General features: G+C 39.6%; 1 protein-coding gene across 1 annotated transcript; it reads right to left on the reverse strand.

The window, feature by feature from the left end:
* Positions 1-3,725: 3,725 nt before the first annotated feature.
* On the reverse strand, positions 3,726-6,808 carry LOC103128292 (pre-mRNA-splicing regulator WTAP). Its single transcript, XM_007539148.3, is given in 6 exon segments — positions 3,726-4,095; positions 4,097-4,219; positions 4,221-4,320; positions 4,323-4,592; positions 4,595-4,674; positions 6,326-6,808. Coding segments are annotated over 6 exon segments (1,131 nt in total). The 5' UTR covers positions 6,778-6,808; the 3' UTR covers positions 3,726-3,989.
* Positions 6,809-16,969: the final 10,161 nt, after the last annotated feature.

Genomic DNA, 16,969 nt, shown 5'->3' on the forward strand with positions numbered 1-16,969 from the left:
ATTAAAGAAAGCAATTTGTCTAATAATACAGATAGTAAGCAAATAAGTTGCCTAAAAACAGTAAAAAAAAAAAAAAAAAAAGTCCACAGTAAAGATAACCAAGAGCAAATAAAGGATGCACAAAAAACTAATAATTGGTCACTACTATCTGTTGACTGCTTTGGCATTTTATACTGAAAGGACAGATGTGGAAGAAAGAATTAGTATCCTTCATACATTTGGGTTTTGAAAGTGAATCTACTTACACAGAGAGCACATAATTATTAAAGTAAATAAATAAATTAAAGATGGAGGGGCCAGGCAGTGGCATTCCTGGGTGAGAACACATATCACCAAACTCAAGGATTTGCATTCAAGCCCCATATCCCCAACCACAGTGAGGAAATTTCAAAAGTGGTGAAACAGTGCTGCAGGTGTGTCTCTTTCTCGGTCTCTATCTCATATCCTCTAGCAATTTCTTTCTGTCTTAGCAAATAAAATGAAAAGAAGAGAGAATTTTTTTTAAATGAAGTCAAATAAAAGTACATAAAAATAAAGTAAAATACAAGATGGAAACAAGTAGATATAGTTATTGCCTTAACCATGGCTTATATATCTACTGTGAAGTTCATTCATTAAAAGTTTTTAATTCTTACCATAATGGAACACAGATAATCAAAGTTGCTTCCTTAAAAAAAAAAAAAAAAGAAGTTTTAGGAATATACTTCTAAGAGGTGTAATAGTTGTTCAAGTGAGTTCCCTCTGTAGACTATAAATGCCTTCTTAGCACCGTCTCCATTCTATAGCCTATCTCACCAAACAAAGTGAGACATTACTGAGCAATTTCTCTAGAAAATTTAATACAAACTCATACCTTTGCCCAAGATCCAGCAAATGAGCCAAGACTTGTTCAAAATCAAGTTACATATCTTCTTGGGACATAATTACTGTATTCTCAGGAAGGGAGATGTTGTCTAGCAGTTAAGTTAGCACTATTATAAGACATTTGAAATGGTGCCATTTAGAAAATTGGGGGCATGGAGCCAGGTGGTGGAGCACCTGGTTAAGTGCACATACTATAGTGTGCAAGGGCCCGGGTTCAAGCACCTGGTCCCCACCTGCAGAGGCAAAGTTTCATGAGTGGTGAAGTAGAGGTGCAGGTGTCTCTGCTCTATCTCCTCCCCCCCCTCTTAATTTCTCTGTCTATCCTATAATAAGTAAATTAAAAAAAAAGAAAATGAGAGGCATAAAGCAAGATAATTTTTAATATAAGATTCTTCTACTATTTTATTTCCTTTTTCTTTTCTTAATGTGGATGCTGTTTGATTACTGACTAGAGCCAAATGTTCAATCCTAACAGAAAGAGCTGTGAGCTCTCCCTCAAGGCTAAGCCATGGAAGAGTGGGATGAACAGGAAGAGACAGAAGCTGATGCCAAAGGCTAATGTGAATGAGGTCAACTCACAATTATTCCCTTTAAAAAAAAATGGGTTCTTTGTTTGTTTGTGGGGGAGAGAACCAGACATGACTATGGTACATAGGTTGCCAAAGATGAAACCCAGGTCCTTATGTGTAACAGTCCAATGCTTTATCCACTGCACCGCCACCCCTGGGTCCAGAATCATAATCATTTCAATCCTGAACATGATCCGGAGATGAAAGGAGTCAGAGAGGATGGAAAATAAAAAAATGTGACCCCCTAATAACTACTAAAAAATTATCACTTAACTCCATAGCTATTTTTGAAACTTAAAATGATTTCCACTCTAACAGGACTACAAAAAAAAAAAAAGCATGTTATCATTATTGAAAATAGATGGTTTTTAAATACCACCCAGATAGCAATGTCAGACAAAGCCAAAATGTATTTTGTCTACACAAAATTTATGATACTGATTTAAAAAAAATAACTAAGCCAGATAATTCTCCACATTTACATTTTCTGAAGTCATAAATATTTTCCTTCTGGCACAAAATCTTTTTCTTCAGAAACGCAAGCTCGGGAGTTGGGCAGTAGCGCAGCGGGTTAAGCGCAGGTGGCGCAAAGCACAAGGACGGGAGGAAGGATCCCGGTTTGAGCCCCTGGCTCCCCACCTGCAGGGGAGTCGCTTCACAGGCGGTGAAGCAGGTCTGCAGGTGTCTGTCTTTCACTCCCCCTCTCTGTCTTCCCCTCCTCTCTCCATTTCTCTCTGTCCTATCCAATAACGATGACATCAATAATAACTACAACAATAAAACAACAAGAACAAAAGGGAATAAATGAATATATATATATATATATATATATATATATATATATAAAAGAAACTCAAGCTGGACACAATATGTTCCTTCTCCATTCTTCTTTTTTTTTTTCTTCCCCTTCCAGCTTACACTTTGGCATTGGTTTGTTGTCATTAGCATCCCCTTCAACAAATCATTTTCCTCACTTGTCCAATTAAAGACAACATAAAAATGCCTGTCCTCCATGTTTCTTATTTCAGCACTGGACTTGGCATGACTCTCCTCTAGATCACAGAGGCTGCTTGTCAGATTCTATGACTTCAAGTTAATTTTCACTCAGCTTTCTCTTCTTTTTATTTCACATTCCTTATGGGTAATAGCCAGGGTGAAAATGATGGCTTAAGAGCTTCTCTCCTTCAGACCTCTACATTTTCCACCATGGATTTATTGCACACTTTACCACAACAAAATTTTAGTATGGCTCCCCTCCACTCAACAGTAAAAGAGAAAAGATGCTCATAAACCTTTATACACATCCTCTTCTTAAGGGGCAAGGTCCTTCTCTTATTCCAAAACATACAGTAGTTACTATACCGAGTGAAGAAAATGGAGCCGTCGGTGTCCGAAGAACACATGCACCTTGTTATTCGTGTCATTCTACTGTACCCAATCTGAGAATAACAGAAAAGGTTGTCTACGTCCAGGCTACACCCAGACATTAGCAAATCCAGTGAAGTGAAAGAAGATCCTTCTGTCAATGTCAATTTCACTAAAGAGGAGAGTAACTTCTGTGGTTTTAATGCCAACATTCTGCACAGAATAAGCCACAATGGAAATATTAGATAAAAACATTAAACAGAAGATGTCAAAGTCTGTGTATTTTGTTTCACTGTGCTGTCTTGGCTTCTCTTGAGGTCATTGACTTTCAATTATGTTTGACGTTTTCTTCTTTCCCATAGTTTCTTCTTCCTCTCGCGTTTTTTTTGTTTGTTTTTTACAATAAAAATCTTTCTTTAGGTTTGGTCAATACAGGTAAGATATATACTGGGGTCATAGAGCAGTTTGCATCAACAGGGTACAACAGTTCATCAAAATCGAGGATAATTGAGGGTGACTATGCACACGGGGTTGGTTTTTTTTTTCTTCTTTTTTTTTTAAACATTCAGTCACCTAAAGAGAAAATGCACAGATGTGTGGTGGGAAAACTATCTCACACTGAGACTACTGGGACCCACTCCCTGCACAAGCCCAAAGCTGAGCTACAAAGCGACTGTCCTGGGCAAGCTGGCCTGCTGGGCCTGGCCTCTCCCCTACTCTAAGGGGTGCGGGTGGTGTGGAGTCTACTGACAGCAGGGAGGGGAGCAGAGCTGGAGCAGGAGCGGGCGCCCCTCCACAGCACAGCAAGGCACGGGGGCTGGACACACAGATTTGTACAGACGGCACTGTTATACCAGAGGGAAAGGTTTCTATTTACAGCTTCACATGAACTCATAGAAAAATAACTCGACCCTACACAAAATGTCCTTTTAGCAACATTCAAATTAACTGTTACAATTTCCAAAGGGGCAGAGGCACAGAAGCCTAGAAGAGAAGGGGGCAGGGGAGGAGAAGGGAAGAAAAAAAAAACCAAAAAGCAAAACACACACCTGCGAGGGAAGGCAAGCTGCGGCAAAGTATGCGCTCGTTTTCTGGACAGTAGCCTCTCCCCAACTAAATGACACTGTAGAAAAATTTGCTGGAAAAAACAAACAAAACAAAAAACAACGAACCAAAACAGAGAACCAAACATTACAAAACCGAGCCCGGCATGCTGACTGCGGAGTCCAAGCCTTTCTGCATGTGGCGGGCGCCCACAGTTCGGTTCCGCTTCCCGCTGGCCGCTTTCTCCTCGGGGGCTCCGGGTTGGAGTGTGTGTGGTCCGGGCTCTCATAGCCGCGCTCAGCGGGGTCGCGTAGCCGCCGCCTCTGCCCACCGTCCGATCCTCCGGGCCGCCGGGGGCCTTCGCGCCATTGCCAGGGGGCCGCTGAGTCCTCCTCGGCAGCGTCGCCCTCCCTGTGAAAGCCTGACCCAGGCGTCCGCTGGCGGGAGGAGCCGCCTTTGCTTGGGCCATTAGCCAGCCACAGTCCATCCCCGGGGCCTCCGGATCGGAGGAGGAGGAGGAGGTCCTGGCGCCGCCGCCGTGGCCTGAGGCTGGAGCCTGCTGCTGCTGGTACTGAGCCAGCTGCTGGCGAGTCTCCTTCAGCTCCTGCTGCAGAACTAGAATGGTGCTCTGCATACCCTCTACTTCTTTGTCCAATTGAATGATGAAGTCATTCAGCTCATTCTGACTGCTTTTAAGCCCCTCACTATACTTATTCTGTAAAGCCAGCTCTGCTTCAAGCTGTGCGACTCCGCCTGGGACAGCTGCCTTCCAAGCTCCTGGTTCTCCTGGATGAGCCTTCGGCACTTTGCCATTAACTTTTTGCCTGTTTGGAATTGATTTGAATAATTAAGAGAGAACTTAAGTCACCCTTGATAACACTGCACTTAAACGTTGGGACAATCTGGAACATTTATCTTCCACTCATCTTAGACTCCATTATCACCAAGTGCCAATTCGAACTGGTGACTTACAGAATGAGCTGACGGAAAAAATTCACCTCCAGGACTGGATGGAAGCATGGAGAAAATGCCTCATTTATCTAAATGAGCAAATGGAATTGCTAGAAATAATCGCTATAACCTTTGTTGTCAAGTCACACAAGGTCTCACTCAGGCCAGCCCACTGTTCCAATACATCATTTCCCCAGTCTTCTGGCAGGCACCCTGTGAAGCTGTCCCTCAATTGGACTACAGTATCCTGGGACAGAGTCTCAAAAAGGAACAAGTGTCAAAGTCTCCTTGTCTTTTATGATGCCAGCTGGAAAAAAAGGTCTTTAAAAAACGAGATACAGCCTTCTCCTTCACTTGAGGAGCACAGCAACAAGTTTTCCAAAATCAATCTGCTCTCCAGTCCCCCACCAAAATGTTCTAAGTACAACAAAAGCATCATATTCCTTAAAAAAAAAAAAAAAAAAACCCACCTATTTCAAGGCACATTGAATTGAATATCGAGTGCAATACAAAAGGCCAGGTACAATGAAGGAAGGAAGACACTCCCCGTAACACCAAAGACAATGTTCTTTCAACATGTGCCTGTTGGACTGATGGGGACTTAAGAGATTTCACTACTGGAAAAAAGAAAAAGAAAAAAAAAAGAAGAAGAAGAATGCAGCAAGTCCCCATCACAGCCAATATCCTTATACAATCTAGTTGTGAAATGGATGTTTATAATGCTCCAGACAGTTTAAACCTGGTTTGATAGCACACCAGCAGGTTTGTACAGTCCTTGGTAAGATTAGCAACCACTCAAAAAAAAAACAAACTGTTGAGTAAACCACAGCGAATTAAGACTCCATCAAGTAACGTGGAGCCCCAAACTATGTGGTTAGATATTGAACTATTTGTACTGACAGCTATTATTTGACTGCTAGTAACTATTAAGTTGGTTCTTAGCAAATAAACCTTTGGAGGCAAAATTCACCTTGTTTGAGTTTTGACCCAGCAGTTCAACAATCACGAAGTCCACAGTCTCACTGGCCAAACTGACACACGGTTGTCTAAGTCACTACGCTCAAGGTTAGGAGCGACGCATAGTACGCCTTTGCATTTTAGTGGAATTTTACATGTTCAATTCATGATTAAAATCTCTAGGTTTTCACTCCACCACACTGTCTGAAGACGCAGTGTGCCACAGACTTAAGACTTGGGTTTCTCCCTCTATTTTCTTCAAACGGAAACATTTCTCAAGTGTCTACATGTCCTAGAGGGGACTTGTGCAGAGGTGGCCGCTTCTTTGGAATAGTCCGATGCCATGGGGCCTCTGAAGCAAGGGGTCGGGGAAAGAGAAAAAAGCTGAAACACAAGGTTCATCTGGTAAGTTTTACATTAACCATTACAAGCTGGACAGTATAGGAATGTGGCTTTTTTTTTGGCTCAAAAAGTCTGAGTCTTGGTGTGGAAATGAGTACTTGGCTGTGCCAACCACAGATTTCTCATAGTGGGACTGTCAGGGAAGTCTTGACTGGGGAGTAGGATTTGTTTACCTATCAGGCATAAACTTCCAGGCACTCAGTTCATTTGGGGCTTGTTCCAGTTTGTCTTTAGTCTGTTCCAGTTCACCTTTCATTTTTAGGAAAAACAAGTTGATCGCTGGGTCTACCATGGTTGATCTCAGTTGGGCAACACTGGGCTGTTGGACTTGCTTGAGGTACTGGATTTTAGTAGTGCACTCTTGCATCTCCTGCTCCTTGGTGGCCAGTCGCATGACAAGGAGGTTCTCCCTGCGCGCCGACTCTTGCTGTTGCTGCTTTAGCTTTTCTTCGGACTCCCTCAAGCCATTCACATCATTAGAGTTCAGGTCTGTGTACTTGCCCTCTAGAGCCTGCACGTACGCTTCATACTGCCTCCACCTTACAATCAACTCATCTCGTGCCATAACCTTGAAGTCTGTTTCACTCAGTCGAACCTTTTTGGGAAGAGGTTTCTCGTTGGTCATCTTGAATCCTCCGCCGCTGGCGCCGCCCAGTCCCAGAGGCCGAGGCCGCCCTGCCCAGGCTCTTCCTCCTCTCGCGTTCTTTTCTTCATTTGGGTACCTTTCTAAGATTTTCAGTTTTTGGCTTACAGTCCCTATTTCTAGATTCCCATGGGAACCAGGATTCACCTTGAAATATAAGATCATATTCTGTCCAGCATTCTTAAATACCTCCAGGGCTCTGCATTGCACTGCTTGAATGATTACTGTCAAACTTTTATAGGTGAATTTCAGAGTTCCCTTGGATTAGTTGAAAATGAGAGTGTTTTGAAGATGAAACATCTCTCACTACCAATGTCTCCTGCCTGTGTATGCTTTATCTTCAGTCCTATGTGTGTCCATATTACTTTTTAAGCAAATATATATACATACATACATACATACATACATATATATATAGCCACGGTTTAGACTCCAATCACTTATTTCCAGTTCAATTTATGCTTCTTTAAATTCTAAATCAGTTGTTTTAGACCATAAATTACACACATTTATCAAAAGTAAAGTAATAATGTGTCAATACTACAGACTCACCTATCATGGCTTTTATGATTTACAATTAGTGATAGAATCTTCACCAAAAATCATTCACTTCACCAATTTTCTTCTTATTTATTTGATAGAGAAAAGAAATTGAAAGGGAGGTGGGGAGATTGAAATGGAAAGAGATAAAGAGACTCTTTCAACACTGCTTTACCACTTGTGAAGCCTCATCCCTACAGGTGGAAATCAGGGACTAGAACCCTGGTCCTTGTGCACAGTAACGTGTGCACTTAACTGGTTATGCCACAGCCTGACCCCAAATAAATTCTTTTTAAAGGTTTATTTATTTTTAAGAGAGAGAGAGACAGACACAGAGAGCCAGAGCACTGCACTTACATGTGATGTAGGGAGTCAAACCCCAGTCCTTAGTCAGCAAGTCCTATGCTCTTCGACTGAGGCACCTCTCCAGCTCTTAAACAGTTAACCTTTTAATATTCTGTTGGAATATGAGCATGCACGGATCAAAGAAAAGTAGCCAAAGCCAGTTTACTGAGGGCAGAGGGAACGAATATGCTTTTTAAATTTTTTTGACACCTGAAGACCTGCTTCACCGCCTGTGAAATGACTCCCCTTCAGATGGGGAGCCAGGGGCTTGAACCGGACCCTTATGCTGGTCTTTGCGGTTTGCGCCATGAGTGACGAATATGCTGTTCATCTGCACTGATGCTATTTAGTTCTGCATCATGCTGGTGTTTTATATGAGCTTCCCATCTTAACAAATCCTTCACGGCCTACTATAGAGCTTTGCAGTCACATGTATTCAAATCTTATTCAAATTGTATGTTGAAATTATAACATTTTACTTATGGGACTACAAAAATATATATTATGATTAATTTCACTTGTTTTTAATATTTTTAATATGGTTACACACACACACATAAAAACTCAGATCTGATCGTTGTTCGCACTACACTTCTGAAAAACACTGAAGTAGAGATAGCGGCATTTTAATGGACTCATGCAAGGGATAGGATCACTGTTGTTTCCTGTCTCTCAAGGCCTAGCACATGTCCGAATGATTCCTAGTCCTTGAGTGCTCAGTAAATATTTATTAAATAAAATAACAAATGAAATGGAATAAACAACTTCTTAGCTATAAAATATATTTTCTCCAAGGGAGTCAAAATGTCTCATAAATATGCAGAAGTGAATAATTTGCATGATTGAGGCCTAAAGGAAGGCAAGTGCTAAGAGAGATAATCTCAAAAGTAAAGAAATGGTGCTTAAAACAAAAAGTATTAAAGTTGTAATACCAAAGGCAAATATATATTTATTAGCTGTACTATATGTAGTAAAATAGATAGATAAGGTTTCTAAGGAAGGTGGAGATATAAATTAAAGATCAATATAACTTATATAAAATTTAAATCATGTATTTGAAAAGCAATTGATGCAAAGTTATGATTTAGGTACGTCAAGTCACTATTTGCCTCTAGTAAATTTAATGAAGTTTCCAAATGCTATATAGAGAAAAGAAATAGCCTTCAACGTGGAACCATTGTAACAAGTGGCATCACATCTAAATTGATTTGGGCAGGAAGACAGCTCATTGGGTAGGACAGGCTCCTTACCACGCACTCACTCCAGGTTCAAGTACCAGCACCACTTGAAATGTCACAGCACTGGGGGAAATTCAGTTGTGTGGCATCTTTCCCTTTTACTCTGTCTCTCCTTCTGAATGAAAAGTTAACTTGAGAGTGGTGAAATCATTCCTGTGTAAAGCCCCCATTCCACATGGAAACATAAAAATTATATATATATACATATATATGTATATATATGTATATATATATATAGTTTTAATATGTAATTTTAATGTATATGTTGGTTATAAATGTTCACTCGGAAAAGTTTCCTTTTGTTTAGAAGATTAATTAGAGATAAATATCTATTAGTTTGAACAGATTATAGAAATTCACAGGAAGAATTTCTAAATGTTGGGAAACAAACTGGGAAGTCTGAGAGTATAGGAAATACAAAATAAGGGTGACATCTCTCGGTAGTTTTGACTGTGAAGCATAGAGTACTAGATATATGAAAGAAATCAATAATACTATTAGTTAACATCAAATCACACTTAATAAAATCAGGCACTATCCTAAGCAGTTTAGATGAACCCATTTGATTTTCACAAGAATTTCATGATGTAAACACTGTAACTATTCCTATTTTGTCAATAAAAAAATAAAATAACAAATAGAATAATTTCCAAAGGTTGCACAGCTCAGTGGCATAACCAGAACTGAAACCCAGGTAGACTGGCCTTTGACTTCTCACATCTAATCTTCTTACATTTCTGAGTCTGTTTCCTGTGGCAGGTAATTTACATACACCATTCATTTAATCCGTATACATTTGGATGATGAGATACAGCTGTGGCTGGTTTAATAAGTTAAAGAGATCAGGATTCAGAAACCTTGTGTTCAAAGTGACCCACTAACAAGTATGAGATTCAAATATAGATCCATCTGATACCAAAATCCCACTAAATATTACTATCAGCTATATCATGCTGCAAGTGTCTAAAGCTTTGTTCCTAATTCTACGTCAATTGCTCATCTTGGTTAAGACAGATTCCTTAGATGATCTGTCCCCAGTATTCTAAAATTGTGCAATTTGCTATTCATCTTATTTTCAAATATTGCGGTAGGTGTTGAATTTAGCATAAGACAGCATATACAGTGCTATGAACAATGCAAGTGTATTGTTGATACCCTGGGAAGCTCCACCAAGTAGTTCCCTCTCCAACAAAGGCTTGATGGATTTTACAGAAAGGTCTTCTCTCAACAGAAACTTTCTTTCATTTTTTTTAAGCCAATTTGTATTGATTTACCACTTCTCCACAATGCTGTAAAATTTGAGCAGGACAGCCTCACAGCTGTATATGTTAACAGAAATTTTCTATGTTCCCTGCAATCTAACCCACAAATACACGAGTTTCAAATGTCAGTAGCAAATAAAGCAAGGAGACAGATGGTCATTTTTTTTTTTTTTTACTTTAAGATCTCAAGTGAGAGGCAAGAGGAGAGAGGCTAATTCTAATTGTGTTGAAAAACTGGGATGCAGGAAAGTTAGAAATAAAAAGTTATGCTTCCCCTAGTAACTGTAACTTGGCATTTTCTATATAAGGGCTTAAATATAACAGCAAATATAGTACATAAAATACTATCATGTGTGCAGGGAATGAATAACAATAGCTGGGAGGATCATAATTTTGACATTCCTGGCTTTTATGTGTTTGAATGCTCAGCTGCGTTGTTGCATTAATACATACATGGTTTGTTTGTTTTTTAACGAATCCTGACTTAAATTTTCACCTCTCCATAAGAAAACCCCTGGGTTTTCTTGACACTACAGCAGACTAAAGCAGTAACATTTGAACACTGACCTTCTAAGTTTTTTTCTGATTCAAGCTTTGACCTTTAAAGGAAAAAAAAAATGGGAGGAGTGAGTATTTCCTCTTGCACTTCATTAAGCAAGGGGAAAGAAATCAAAGGCAGAGCTTTCAGCTGTGCATGATTGTTAATCAGTGAGGAAAATTCAGAGACCTCTAAATAAAACAAGTCACACATTGGGCCAGGAATAAAATCTGAAGCAATCCTTTAAACCAGCATGCTGCTATTTTTTATTTAATGCTGAGGGGTGTTTACAGTGCTGTGATTGCCAGAGAAAGGTTAATCCAGATGAGTAAGAATAGCCTTATATGAGACTGTTTTGCACCAGCTCTTTGCAGTGAATATATTAGTAACCACTGTGAATCCATGTCAGCAGTGCAACCATCAGATGTAACAGGAAAGAAAGCAAATATTACCCTGAAGAATGAATTCTGATTTAAAACAGAGGCAAAAGGCATTTTCATTGCCCTCTTCTGTAGCGATGATGGGGTGAACAACAGTTTTCATCAGCGTAAAATGCTTTTTGTGAGCTCCTGTATTCTCAACTCTCCATCCCATTTGTGAACTTGAGAGGCAGGGAGGAGTAAAAACCTTCACTCATTCTCCTTCCCGATTTCATTTAGTTTCCTCCCCTCCCCATGAATTTCCAAGCATAGCAGCAATTTTCACCTTGGAGAGTATTACCTTGCCTTTGCATCAAGCTATGTCAAAAACTATTCAATATTCTAAGCAGTTCTACTAGGGTAGACGCTCCTGTCTTATATTCTTTTCTGAAAAGTATCTTTATTGATCGCTCCAAAACCTTGGGGCCAAATGAAAATAGAGGAGGATGTAGATTTTTACTGTCGGTTACTTTTTCCAGAATATCGGTGCAGACAGAACAGTACTGGAAACTCAACATTAGTTTCTCTCGTTTCTTCATGGAGGCTTTGTTAATAGCAACCGTTTGTGGTCCTGCCTTTAGAACTTTAGTACCAAACATCAATCTTAGTCCTCATTCCAACTTTTCCTTCCAAGATCAACTGCCCAATCATAAAAGAAAAGGCAACTTTCCTATTGTTGTTCACTGTTGCCAGTTTCTGCATATTCAGCAATTCAAATTTATTTTGGTTCATTTCTGGTGCCCAGTTCACTTTTTTCATGACTCTGAATTCCGTTAAAAAATTAAAAAAAGCTTTCTGATATTTCTTAATGATAAGGCAAACTTTGCTCAAGGAGAGTTCCTATAAGGGGGAAGAGATTAAGGCAAAGGAGAATTTGAGCTCAGTTCAGAATACTAAAAGGGCAAATAGAGAGTTAAAGTCAATGAATAGAGAGGGCAGATAAGTGGATGGAAAATTACTATAAAGAAACATTAGGAGTAAGTGGAATCTGACTAAACCTGACTGCTGACAGATGATAGTGGTAAGCTATCAAGGGTGAAGACTAAGACATTTGATCAGATTATCGAGGGTGGGAAGTTCTCCATAAAATAACCAGCAGGATTTTTTGTTAAAACTGGACTAAATCAGTCAAGGACAGACTGAGCCCAAGAGCAAGGATTAGTCTAACAAGAAAACATAAGAAATCTACTGACAAATATTAAGTCAAAAGAGATAGTCTTTATCTCACTTTTTGAAAATTAACTGCATATTTTAAATTAAAAAAAGAATCTGTGATCAGGCATAGTCAATAAACCATATTATTCTGACTGTTAAACGTATTGCAAGCAAATGAATTTTGATACTGACATAGTCCAAATGAATCTAATGTCCCTTCCTGCACAAACAAAAGCAAAACTCTGTACACCATCCTTTTGTAAACAGGAGAACTTTAGATATATTGTACACTATGAAATCAGAGTATCTTTGTTATTCAAAAGAACTTTCATCTATCTGGTCATGTCCATTTTTACATTCTTGGAAATGGTGGAGGGGTGGATCTAGAGGTTTAAGGTTTGGAGTTTTCAACTGTCATGAATTTTTCTTCTACTCTCTTCCCGCCATAGAAGGTGTTGGGTGGCATGATTTCCTAGACTCTTCTCTTCCTGGCACAAGAACCTATTTCTTCCCTAAGAAGTCATCAAGAAGGTGGTAAAGACCTAAGTCCCCAAGGGGATCGGGGAAGCTCTTCTGTTCTAAGATTTTCTTACATTTTGCTGGGATTAAGTGTTACCCAGTTCCTCACCTCCACACAATCACACAATGCAGTCCACACACAGATTGGGGATTGTTTGCAATATTATGATTCTTATATCTATGACTATTTTCAAAATAATATATCACTAAAAACATTCCAGTATCTCCTACATAAAGCAATGCCCGAAAGTCAGGGAAATAAACAATTTCCTATTTGGCTTGGTATCTGAATGATAAATTAATAAAAACATCTATCTATGAGAGATTTCATATTTAAGCTATTTTTACAATATCCATAATATATAATGTTCTCTTATGTTAATATCCACTAGCAAGACCCCTACTGAAACCCTGCTCACTTACCTCATTTAGTCCTTTTTAGATGGACATTATTATTACCTTCATTTTAAGTATAAGTAAATTATCACTAAGATTATTACAAAAATAATAAGTGTTAGAATTCATATTTACATATATAGTTAGCCACTGTGGTATAATAATGATCTGTGATTTCAGTTTCTCTTTGTTACATTCTTATAAAACACATAGGAGATAAAATTTTATTTCTGCTTGACAGATGTGCAGACTCTAAAAAGAGAAGCTATTCTTTTTTTTTTTTAATTTTTTATTTAAGAAAGGATTAATGAACAAAAACATAAGGTAGGAGGGGTACAACTCCACACAATTCCCACCACCCATTCTCCACAACCCACCCCCTCCCATGATAGCTTTCCCATTCTCCAGCTCTCTGGGAGCATGGACCCAGGGTCGTTGAGGTTTGCAGAAGGTAGAAGGTCTGGCTTCTGCAATTGCTTCCCTGCTGAACATGGGCGTTGACTGGTCGGTCCATACTCCCAGTCTGCCTCTCTCTTTCCCTAGTAAGGTGTGTCTTTGGGGAAGCTGAGCTCCAGGACACATTGGTGGGGTCCTCAATCCAGGGAAGCCTGGCCAGCATCCTGGTGGCATCCGGAACCTGGTGATTGAAAAGAGAGTTAACATACGAAGCCAAACAATTTGTTGAGCAATCATGGATCCCAAGCTTGGAATAGTGGAGAGGAAGTGTTAGGGAGGTACTCACTGCAAACTCTAGTGTACTTCTGCTTTCAGGTATATATTTTATGTAGTATATTTTTATGCAGTAGTTTATGGATACGTGTGCACATAAGCTCTCTCTCACAGAAACTGGTGTATATCTAGGTTATGGGACTTTGTTAGAAAGTGAACTACCTGAGATGAAATTAGAGTGTACTATAAAAGGAAAGGTCTAACCTGAGTAATGAAGCTGAAGGGTTGTCATTCCACACGTGATGTCTGTGGACACAGTCTGAGGTGAAGCATGTTGAGGTGGCAATCGTTGCGTTGGTTAGGTTGTGATTGGAGGATGCAATATTATTTGGTTTGGATTGGGAGACACATCCGGGAAAGTGGGCCCTATCCAAGGGTTCCAGGACTGGGGGAAGTAGGCGCTCTATAGTGGAGATGTGAGGTTCCTGCTGTCTTAGGGTTCAAAAAGACAATTGATAGTTAATGTTATCATCACATTATTTGGTAATTGGGTTAACTTTGAAAAGTCCTTTTGTTATGGTTTGCTGTACAGTATCCAGTATCTTGTATATAGCTGTGCTATTGGATGCTTCTAATCTACTTGGTCTAGGCTTTTGAGAGAGTCCGCATATCAAATACACAGCCTATATATTAAAAGGATTCAGTTTGTGTTTTGAGAAACTTTGAGACATACAATTGATTTTCCCCCTCTCATATTAATTAACTACTGATTTATATGTCTACATTTTGCTAGGAGTGTACATAAACACCATTCCCACCACCAAAGGACTGTGACCCATCCCTCCCGCCCACTCCCACCCCCCCACTGGCCCAGGAAGCTGCATGTCTACCCCTCACCACTGGGTTTTTACTTTGGTGCCCTACTTACAATTTGATCAGGTCCTGCTTTTAGTTTCCCTTTCAGATCTTCTTAGTCAACTTCTGTTGATGAGTGGGATCATCCCATACTCGTCTTTAACTTTCTGACTTAGTTCACTTAACATAATTCCTTCTAGCTCTGTCCAAGATGGGTCAGAGAAGGTGGGTTCATTGTTTTTGATAGCTGCATAGTATTCCATTGTGTATATATACCACAGCTTTCTCAGCCACTCATCTGGTGTTGACCACCTGGGTTGCTTCCAGGTTTTAGCTATTATGAATTGTGCTGCTATGAACATAGGAGTACACACCTCTTTTTGGTTGGGTGTTATGGAGTCCTTGGGGTATAACCCCAGGAGAGGAATTCCTGGATCATATGGAAGGTCCATGTCTAGCCTTCTGAGAGTTTTCCAGACTGTTCTCCACAGAGGCTGTACCAATTTACATTCCCACCAGCAATGTAAAAGGGTTCCTCTGTCCCCACAGCCTCTCCAGCATTTGGTGCTGCTGTCCGTTTTGATGTATGCCATTCTTACAGGAGTGAGGTGGTATCTTAGTGTTGTCTTAATTTGCATTTCTCTGACAATCAGTGACCTAGAGCAGTTTTTCATGTTTGTTAGCCTTTTGGATCTCCTCTGAGGTGAATGTTTTGGATGGGGTCATTTGCTTTTTTGGTGCTAAGTTTGCTGAGCTCTTTATATATTTTGGTGATTAGTTTCTTGTCTGATGTCTGGCATGTGAAGATCTTCTCCCATTCTGTGAGGGGTCTCTCTGTTTGTTTAATAGTTTCTTTGGATGTGCAGAAGCTTTTCAATTTGATGTAGTCCCATTGATTTGTTTCTGCTTTGGTCTTCCTTGCAATTGGGTTTGATTCATCAAAGATGTCCTTGAGGTGTAGGTGGGAAAGTGTTTTACCAATGTTTTCCTCTAAGTATTTGATTGTTTCTGGTCTGACATCTAGGTCTTTGATCCATTTGGAGTTGATTTTTGTTTCTGGTAGATAAAGTGGTTCAATTTCATTCTTCTGCATGTTTCAACCCAGTTTTCCCAGCACCATTTATTGAAGAGAGCCTCCTTTTTCCATTTAAACCTTTGGGCCCCCTTATCAAAGATTAGATGCCCATAGGTGTTGGAATTTACTTCTGGGCTTTCAATTCTGTTCCACTGATCTGTGTGCCTATTTTTGTTCCAGTACCATGCTGTTTTGATGATGATGGCTTTATATTATAGTTTAAGGTCTGGGAGTGTGATGCCTCCATTTCTGTTTCTTTTCCTTAAGATGGTGTTGGCAATTCTAGGTGTTTTCAGGTTCCAGACAAATGATTGTAGTGTTTGTTCTATTCTCTTAAAGAAGCTTGGTGGAACTTTGATGGGTATTGCATTAAATTTGTATATGGCTCTGGGGAGAATATTAATTTTGATGATATTTATTCTTCCAATCCATGAGCATGGGATATCTTTCCATTTATTGGTATCAGTTTCTATTGTCTTGAGTAGCGACTCATAGTTTTCAGCATACAAGTCTTTCACTTCTTTGGTCAACTTTATTCCTAGGTATTTGATTGATTTTGCTGAAACAGTAAATGGGGGTGATTTCTGGATGTCTTCTTCAGATTTAGTGTTTGCATAAAGAAATGGCACTGATTTTTGTACATTGATTTTGTAGCCTGATACCTTGCTATATTGCCTAATAACTTCCAGTAATTTTCTACTGGATTCTTTAGGTCTTTCTATGTATACTATCATATCATCTGCAAATAGTGAGAGCTTGACTTCTTCCCTTCCAATATGTATTCCTTTGATTTCTTTCTCTTGCCTGATTGCTATGGCAAGAACTTCCAATACTATGTTGAAGAGTAACAGTGACAGTGGACAGCCCTATCTAGTCCCTGATCTGAGGGGGAATGCTTTCAGCTTCTGTCCATGTAGTATGATGTTGGCTGTAGGTTTGCTATATATAGACTCCACTATCTTGAGGAATTTCCCATCTATTCCCATTTTTTGTAGAGTTTTGTGCATGAACGAGTGTTGGATTTTGTCAAAGGCTTTCTCTGCATCTATTGAGATAATCATGTGGTTTTTGGCTTTGCTTTTATTGATGTGGTGAATGACATTGATTGACTTACAGATGTTGAACCAGCCTTGCATTCCTGGGATGAATCCCACTTGGTCATG

This window comes from Erinaceus europaeus, chromosome 19 (genome assembly GCF_950295315.1).
Source record: "Erinaceus europaeus chromosome 19, mEriEur2.1, whole genome shotgun sequence".
Lineage (NCBI taxonomy): Eukaryota > Metazoa > Chordata > Mammalia > Eulipotyphla > Erinaceidae > Erinaceus > Erinaceus europaeus.